This window comes from Prionailurus bengalensis, chromosome C1 (assembly GCF_016509475.1).
Source record: "Prionailurus bengalensis isolate Pbe53 chromosome C1, Fcat_Pben_1.1_paternal_pri, whole genome shotgun sequence".
Taxonomy (NCBI): Eukaryota; Metazoa; Chordata; class Mammalia; order Carnivora; family Felidae; genus Prionailurus; species Prionailurus bengalensis.
In genome coordinates, this window is record NC_057345.1 from 160,986,358 (window position 1) to 160,995,724 (window position 9,367).

At 38.2% G+C, this 9,367-nt stretch overlaps 1 protein-coding gene across 1 annotated transcript in view; it reads left to right on the forward strand.

The window, feature by feature from the left end:
* The window catches only part of LOC122481449 (plasma membrane ascorbate-dependent reductase CYBRD1), a 36,125-nt gene extending 31,144 nt beyond the window's left edge, over positions 1-4,981 (forward strand). The window contains exons 3-4 of the mRNA XM_043577025.1: positions 151-305; positions 1,305-4,981. Of these exons, the coding sequence (XP_043432960.1) occupies positions 151-305; positions 1,305-1,602 (453 nt within the window). The 3' untranslated portion in view covers positions 1,603-4,981. The remainder of the gene's footprint in view (positions 1-150; positions 306-1,304) is intronic.
* Positions 4,982-9,367: the final 4,386 nt, after the last annotated feature.

The following is a 9,367-nucleotide window of genomic DNA, read 5'->3' on the forward strand; positions in this document are numbered from 1 at the left end:
TGGAACTGGAGTGGGGGAAATTTTCATCTTATGCCCTTGGTTCTGTATGAAGGTTTTCTCATTTTATGTACAATTGCTTTTATAATAATACTTTTAAAATTGGTTAACTCTTAAAATTAAATGATAACCTTTGTACTTGTTGATGTTTAGCTTCTCCTAGGTGTTTCCATCTTTCTGCTTCCTTGGGCTCCACTTTCTCTCCGAGCACTTGTCATGCCCATACATGTTTACTCCGGACTGCTCATCTTTGGAACAGTGATCGCAACGGTACTTATGGGAGTGACTGAGAAATTGTTCTTTGCCCTGTAAGTTATATAGTTTTCCTAATTGTAATATTTAAGCTATAAAATGTTAAATACTTACCCATTGGGGGAAAATGTAACAAAATTTTTAATATTAAAAATAGACAATTTAGGGGCGCCTGGGTGGCTCAGTCGGTTGAGCGTCCGACTTCAGCTCAGGTCACGATCTCAGGGTCCGTGAGTTCGAGCCCCGCGTCGGGCTCTGGGCTGATGGCTCAGAGCCTGGAGCCTGCTTCCGATTCTGTGTCTCCTTCTCTCTCTGTCCCTCCCCCATTCATGCTCTGTCTCTCTCTGTCTCAAAAATAAATAAAAATGTTAAAAAAAAATTTTTTTTTAAATAGACAATTTAAAAATTTATTTTTAACAAATGTATTATACATGTAGTATAGCATTAATAATGCTTGGAAGAAGGACCAAAAAGTTCAAAAAACTGTACCACTCTTACAACTATTGAGGTTACACGTGCCCTCTTAATCTTTTTGATGTGCATATCTTTATATTAATTGTAATTATAGGGGCGCCTGGGTGGCGCAGTCGGTTAAGCGTCTGACTTCAGCCAGGTTACGATCTCGCGGTCCGTGAGTTCGAGCCCCGCGTCAGGCTCTGGGCTGATGGCTCAGAGCCTGGAGCCTGTTTCCGATTCTGTGTCTCCCTCTCTCTCTGCCCCTCCCCCGTTCATGCTTTGTCTCTCTCTGTCCCAAAAAAAATAAATAAACGTTGAAAAAAAATGTAATTATAGTGTATATACATTTGTATCATCCGTTTTTCAATTTTTAAGTGCTACTGGTGTTCCAGGTGCTACATTATTTTCATACTTATAATTTTTAACGTCATACTATTTCATTGAGTTATTTTAGCATAACTTAAATTTCTCTTTAATATCAAACTTTCAGGGAATTTACATAGAAGCTCTACCAGTGGGTATTTTTTTAAATTCAAGACTGTTTGACACGCTGCTGCGTCACCCTATTTGTAATTGGACATACTCTCTCTTTCTTGTAGGAATAGTTCTGGGTACAGTACATCTCCACCAGAAGGTGTTTTCACAAATACCCTGGGCCTTCTGATTGTGGTATTTGGGGCCCTCATCTTTTGGATAGTCACCAGACCACAATGGCAGCGTCCTAAGGAACCAAATTCGATCTTTCTTCAGCCAAATGGAGGTGCTCAAGAGGGAGTGGAAGGCTCAGCAATAAACTTCAGCAACGTGGACAAATCAGATTCAGAATTAAACAATGAAGTGGCAGCAAGGAAAAGAAACTTCATCGTTGACGAGGCTGGTCAGAGATCCACCATGTAAAGGGTTGTAGAGATGTGGCCATATCACTTCACTTTTACAAACTAGCTCTACAGTTTATCGCTTCTTCTCTCTAGCCCCAAGGTGATTGGGCCACAGAGTCAATATTTATTTTAATCATAAAGTAGGATTCCTTGGAAGAGTTTGTATTGATTGAGGCCTATGAACTTACCTGAATTGGAAAGGAGATGATCATGTAAATAATAGCAGATAAAATTGTGGTTATGTTACCTCTTTCTTGTTGAGGACCAAAACATTTAGCACAGTGCCTTGCATAAAACAGTCGATCAAAATGTGTCTCTCAAAAACAAACAAACAAACAAAAAATAAAAATGTGTCCCTCGGTTGGTAAATTTCATCAGCTGGTGGCATCTCTGGCCTCTTGTCATTTCCTGTTAATTCTGGGAGTCCAGTTCTAACAGTTTAGAATTAGATCTGGGGCAGGGTTTATGCTACACAGATAATGTGAGCAGAGTACAGAAAAAAAATTTAGGAAACTAACTGGTTCCCTTTTCTCAGCGCTCTCTCCCCAACTAGTTTGAGCTCAGATTGGCCCTAGAGACTAGGGTTATTTTAGAGCATTTTGAGGCAATGACTGAACCAAATGTAGCTAAAGAGATCTTCTCTTGTCAGACCTAGAAGTTTTTCTAAAATTCCACTTCATCCCAAAGCTCTCCCTGGGGTTTGGCGTATTTTATAACCCCAGATTCCAAACCAAATTAGAATGGAATATGCCTGAAAGCTTACGTAGCATAAACTGCTCTACAAACCTCAAAGAGCATTTTTTCCCGACTTTCCTTTTTCATTTTAGAAAGTACTTACGTGGCACATACTACCTGCCAGACACTATTCTAAGCACTTTATAAATATTGACTTGTTCAATCCTTAAACTTTTCTTGGTAGGTACTATTATTATCTCCATTTTACAGATGGGAGATCTGAAGCTCAGAATGGCTAGTGACTTGCCCCAAGGTCACACAGCTCATCAACGGTAGAACTGAGATTCGTCACTTGGCCATCTGACTCCTTCGTCCATGACCCTAACCACTTCTCTATGCTGTATCTTCTATTATATACTAGTTTGTACACTGCTGGTGTGCAGTGGAGTTGTTATAGTTTAACTTCTGACTCTCTTGTCCAAGGCAGATTCGTCAAATAACCAAGGAAAGAGGCCTACCCATACCTGGAAATAGATCATGGCACCCTGATGCAGCCAACAAGCCATGGCCTACCTCAATGCCTCTTTGATCTTAAATTTGTGTCTTGGTGACAAAGAAAGATTTGGGCAAGAATATATGTAACTTTCAAGATGAATCAATTATAAGTTTTTTTTCTTCAAGATCTTAGCTGCTGTATAGCTTTGGGTTTGGGGATAGGAGAGACTCACTTCGTGGTCTGCCCTTCCTGGTGGCAAGAGCTAAGGTCCTTCCTGATTTTGGTGGAATTTTAGGTGATATCTAGAGCTTTGAGTTCTTGGTAGTGAGGTGAGAGACTCAGAGGTGACATCTTTCATGCATGGAGATCTCTGTCTTGACTCTAGCTGACTTGAATTAAGACCTAGAGTAGTGCCTTTGCTGAAAGGATGCTTTTCATTTTGGGATTGATTTTTGGTTTCCCTGCAGTTTTAAAGTGGGGCATTTTGACGTGGGTGGAAACCCTACAGTTTATACCCAATACACTTTATTTTTTTTTTAAGTAGCCTCCCTGCCCATTTCGTGGAGCCCAGTGTGGGGCTTGAACTCACAACCCTGAGATCAAGACCTGAGCTGAGATCAAGGGTCAGACACTTAACCAACTGAGCTACACAGACACCCCTACACCAAACACACTTAACTTTTTTGGTGCTTCATAAAGTTCCTTTTAATTTAAGTGGTAGTTACCTCCATAGACTGAATATGAGCTTCTCTCCATCATGTTCCTTAAGCTTCATGCCTAACCATTCAAGATTCCCTTGCCAAAACACTGTTTTCTTCTTATTTAATTCTCCTTCCAAAATTGGTAATGGTGTCTTAAGTATCCCCAGTACCCAGCCTAATGCCTGGCCTGCTGTAAGCACAGTTAAATTCAATATGGACAAAGCATGCTACAAATTTTGGGGTTACGTGGAAGAATAATTGCGTTGTCACACACAAACGTATTTTCGATAAATGGATGTTTCATTACAAGGAGGTGCCCCAAATTCCAGGAGTGTTTTGGGGGAAGGCGATAGTCCCAATGACCGAAGCTGCTATTCCATTTTACGTAGGCCAAGGAAGAGGTTACTGGTGAAAAGTTAACTATGGATTTGGCATGAGAATATTCTATTCCATTGCAAAGTCTTTGAGCACACATCATCTCAGCCCTTTATTTTCTCTCTCATGGGCTAATGCGAGGGCAATCTTACAGATATTATAAGAACTTCTTTCTTTCTCAACCTTTATGAAAACAATGCATAGTAAAATATATCTAGAAAACCTTTCTGAGACTCTTCTTTTAATGGGATTTTTATTCTAATGGTAATTGTACCTTTATCTTTCAAAAGCTGGTATTTCCTACCTAAAGCCATCTCTCCCCAAAATATCTCATTAAAGAGTCCACAAAAAGAAAAGGGGAGAAGAAAGCCTTAGGTATCATTTCCAAAACAGTGATTGAAATCTTCCCAAATAATTATAGCTTATATCATCTGCAGAGATAGTCTGGCTTGGCTTACCCCATAATCTAATTTCAGAAAGAAAAAAAAAAAAAAAAAAGCTTTTATTTTAGCACTCATCTAAATCAACACTAAAGCCTTTTCTCTGGGTGGGTTTTATTGAGAAACTCAAATGAATATACTTTTTGAATTAATGTTCTCAGATGCATACAGCTTTCTGTGCTTCTTGTGTCAGACTGATTTCACCCTCCAGAATACTTTCCTTTCCATTCCTTGTGTGGTTTCATTTAAGCTGTGCTGGTTAGAAACAGCATCTCAGACCTTACAATCAAGTGACAAAGAAGCAATTGCACTTTTTAAGGGATACTGACAAGTGGTTCCTATTTTCTAAAGGACAAAAGAAAGAGAATGTCTTGTTTTTAATTAGGCTCTTTTCCCCGCTGAGTTGAAAATTGCAGTGCAATACCGATTGACCACAACGCCAGATCTAAAACCTCAGAGAAAGAAGTAAAGTGTTATGCTAATTTTATTGCAATATGATAGAATTTTTATCTTGTTATGTCCTTCTTGTGATAACTCTGACAGAAAACTGTTAACTGCTATGTCTTAGAGGTGCACATAGGAAAGTATAGAAAAAAAGAAAACTATTATTCTTTATCCCTTAGAAGATGCCTGAACATTTTTAAGTGGAAAAGATTACTATGTTTAAATTTGCCTTCTTATGGAAAAATATTAAATAGCCTGAATATTTTATAATTTTGTAGAAAAAAGATACATCTATTTTTTCTTGACTTGTTTTTATATAGTAATAAAAGTTATTTTGGAAGCGATTTGTGTGTTATCCATTTGTCCAGGCTGGATGGTGGAGGCATTGTTCTGCAAGTTTCTGTTCTATGGTTGTTTGTTTCGTGGAAAAAAAATTTTTTAAGTTTCTTTATTGAAAATGCTGTCAGAGTACCACACCATTTCCATTGCTGGAAGGATCAGAGGATTGTTTCAAAACTGCCAGGGTATCCTCCTCCGTGCAGGATCTGAACTGGAGCCATCCTTGTAGTGCAGAAGGGAGCCATCGGTGTAGGCAACCAAAGCAGACACAATGTAAGTGGGAAAAGCATGGAAGGAGAGCCTGTTAAAAGAGTTGGTTATTACAGAACTCTGTTTACAGGAACTTGTCCTTGAGAAAGTATATAACTCATTATGGATGAATTGTTGACTAGTCGCATCTGAGTAATCAGTATTCCTCCAGTCTTAATCACTCATTTAGCCTTTTTTTGCCTCCTGAGAAATTGTCTAGCTATAATAACATCGTTAATATTATATATACAATATGCAATAGAGCTATAATATTGCATGTGAGTTGAATTTTTATGTTCCATCATATTTTGTATTCTTATTTTCAGATAACTGTATATTATTTTAAATTTATTTTAATTGGCAAGTACTTTTGATACTTTATGACTATATGGCTCAAATACATTAACACGTAATTTTACATATATTAGCTCATTTAATTTAATTTGCGGTTGTACTGGACATTTACATTGTCCGCCATGCCCAGCCTTACAAACATAGCTGTGTTTTTTTGACCACCCGCATTTCCTCAGCCACAGCTAACTGGATGCTAGTGGGAGAAAACACATCACCCACATGTGGACTTTTCACAGCTCACCAACATACTATGAAGTAGCCTGGTATGAAATGAAAATATCCTCTTTCATTTCCTTTCGGATTGAGGAAGGAGGACTTCAGAGGATTTGGGCTCTCTCCTTTCCAAGAATTTGAATTGGGAAATACTTCAAGAATAAGTCAGAACAGAAGTTAAATGAATGCCTGGTTACAGGAGCCATGAGGAAATCTAGACCAGAGATCAGGAAATTGTCTTTAAAGAGCCAAATAGGTTTTGTGGACCGCATGGTTTCTGTGGCAAATACTCAACTAATGCCATTGTAGTCAAAAGAGACCACAGACGACAGTAAATGGAGGAGTATGACTATGTTCCAATAAAGCTTTATTTACAAAAAACAGTGGCAGCCCACATTTGTCCCACAGGCAAAAGTTTGCCAATCCCTGGTCTAGACCATTAGGTGGGGCCATGAGAGTTCATGACAGGCTAAAATGATAAGAAATCAAGAACTATGTAGTGAAGAGAAAATACTGATGATAGAGAGGAAGGATTGGCAGGTCATAATAGGAAACACAAGTGGGCAGTGGAGTAGTCTTGGAGAGGGTGGCCAACTCAAATTAATGGCAGGTACTAGAGCGAAGATCCATGAAATGCTGCTGAGTGTTCCTCAAGGTTGCTATGGATTCAGTTCCAGTTCCCTTGGAGACTGCTCCTCAGAATCATGGGAGATCTCAGTCTCTTTTTTGGCACTAAATAAAATTCAGTGAGTTAAATACCATTAATCCTGTTTTACGAACAGAGAAACTTAGGTTCAGAAATGTTAGGTGTTTGCCCAGGTCACCCCGCTGCTGAGCAGTAGTCAGGGTATACACATAGGTCTTCTGACTCTTAAATTTAGAATGATTTTCACTATACCCTCAAACCAATACTCCAGTGCACTTCAAAATTGCTACCTAACAATTTCTTTGTAATCCAGAAAACAAAGACTGAAACTGTAATGTAAACAACTATCTATTCCCTTATAAATTTTAAGTGTCTTTAATAAGGCAGCGTGGAAATTTTGGTATGCCACTGTGATAGATAATATCCAAAGATGACCACATCAGTTCCTCTTCTCCTCATATACACACACACTGCTCCTTATACCGGGAGATAAATTTACTTCCTCTTCCCTTGAATCTGGGCTGGCCTTTTGGCTTCCTTTAACCAATGGAATGTAGAAGCAACATTCTGAGAATCTGAGCCCACGCCTTAAGGGAACTGACATTCTATTTCCTCCCATTGGAACCCATCCAGTATGCGGTTGAGGGAGTCTGGTCTAGGCCACCTAAAGGCCACCCAAAGAGAGACCCTAGAGAATAAGAAGTCATGTTAGGTGTTCCAGCTCCAGATGAGCTCACATGCATGAGATTCCAAATGAGATCAGCAGAACTACCCGGCCGAACTCCGGTCAACTCACAGAATCATGAGAAATAATAAATAAGCCTTATTTAAGCCACTGTGTTTGGAGGAGGGGGGGGGGGGTTGTTATGCAACAATGGATGTGATACACTACTCTTATTTTAAAAACTTAATTGGGTGTAGACTAAATCCAAATAGGAAGTATTTTCCAGAATGTGTTCTGTAGGGTTTATTACATTTTCCTTAAGGATTTTGTTTGTTTTGCTGAAAAAAGAAGTTTGGGAAACACAGAATTAAACAAAGTTAAACAGTTTTTTTTTTTAAGGTGGGACTTTGCACCAATAACTTTCTCCAATAACTTATGAGTATTTTCAAGCATACAGAAAAGCTGAAAGAATTATAGAGTGAACATATAGGTACCTACCACCTAGAATCTATAATTAGCAATTTGCCATGTTTGCTTTATCACATTTCTATTTATTCATCCCTTTCTTCATCAAATACCCCATCTTAAATTTTTATACATTTCAAAATGTTACAAACATCAATAAATTGGCATGGGTAGACATTCTTAGTTTGTTCACTATCATAGAGGGAAAGCATTCAATATTTTATCATTAAATATGTCATATGTCCCTTCATCAGGTTGAAAATTTTCATTTGCAGAGTTCTTTTTAAAGCCATGAATTGGTTAAATTTTGTCAAAAGGTTTGTCTGCATCTACTGAAATAATCATATTGTTTTTCTCCTTAGGTCTGTTAATATAATGGTGAAATACACTGGTTTATGAACGTTGAACCAATTTTGTACTCTTGTCATGTGTGTTACAGCTACATATATTATAAACCAATAACAGAGTTAAAAGTTTTGCTTTATATAATCATATGTAATTTAAAGAAATAAAGAAGTACTGTATCCCTGTTGCTCAGGCTATATTTCAAATTTAGAAAGTCTTCTTACCAAAACAATAAAAAAGGGAAAGAAAGAAATGAAGAAATAAAAAAAATAGCCTTCTAAAAGTTATCCACATATTTATCATTTCCAGTGTTCATCACCCTCCTGAAGTCTCCGTTTCCAACTGGCATCATTTACCCTCCTGCTGGAGAACTTCCCTTAGTATTTCTTTTGTGCAGGTCTGCTGATGATAAAGTCTTCTTGTTTTCATTTTTCTGAAAATATCCATATAATTTTTGTTTTTGAAGAATTTAGTTAGTAGATATAAAATTCTGGGTTGGCAGACATTTTGTTTCAGCACTCTAAAGATGTCCTTCTTGGGGCGCCTGGGTGGCGCAGTTGGTTAAGCGCACGACTTCAGCCAGGTCACGATCTCGCGGTCCGTGAGTTCGAACCCCGCGTCAGGCTCTGGGCTGATGGCTCCGAGCCTGGAGCCTGTTTCCGATTCTGTGCCTCCCTCTCTCTCTGCCCCTCCCCCGTTCATGCTTTGTCTCTCTCTGTCCCCCCAAAAAATAAATAAAACGTTGAAAAAAAAAAAAAGATGTCCTTCTACTGTGTTCTGGCCTCAATAATTTATGATGTTTAAATAGTAGTCCTTTGTGTTATTGTTCCCGTGTATATAATGTGTCTTTTGTTCCCGGCTGCTTTCAAGATTTTCTCTTCATTTCTGGTTTTCAGCAGTTTAATTGTGATATATCTGGGTGTAAGCCATTTTTTTTATTTTAATTTTTTAATTTAAAAATTTTTTTAATGTTTATTTATTTTTGAGAGACAGAGTGCGAATGGGGAAGGGGCAGAGTGAGAGGGAGACACAGAATCCGAAGCCTCCAGGCTCTGAGCTGTCAGCACAGAGCTCAATGCAGGGCTTGAACTCATGAACTGTGAGATCATGACCTGAGCTGAAATCAGAAGTTTAACCAACTGAGCCACCCAGACTCCCCTAGGCTTTTTTTTTTTTTTAATCATGCTTTGAGTTTATTGAATTTCTTGAATCTATAAACTGATGTCTTTTATCAAATTTGGGACATTTTTAGCTATTATATTTTCAAATATTTCACTGCCCCATTCTCTCTTCTCATTTTAGAATTCCACTTATAATGTGTTTGCGTTTTTGATATTGTTCCCAGGTCATTGAGGTTCTGTTAGTGTTTAAAATCTAT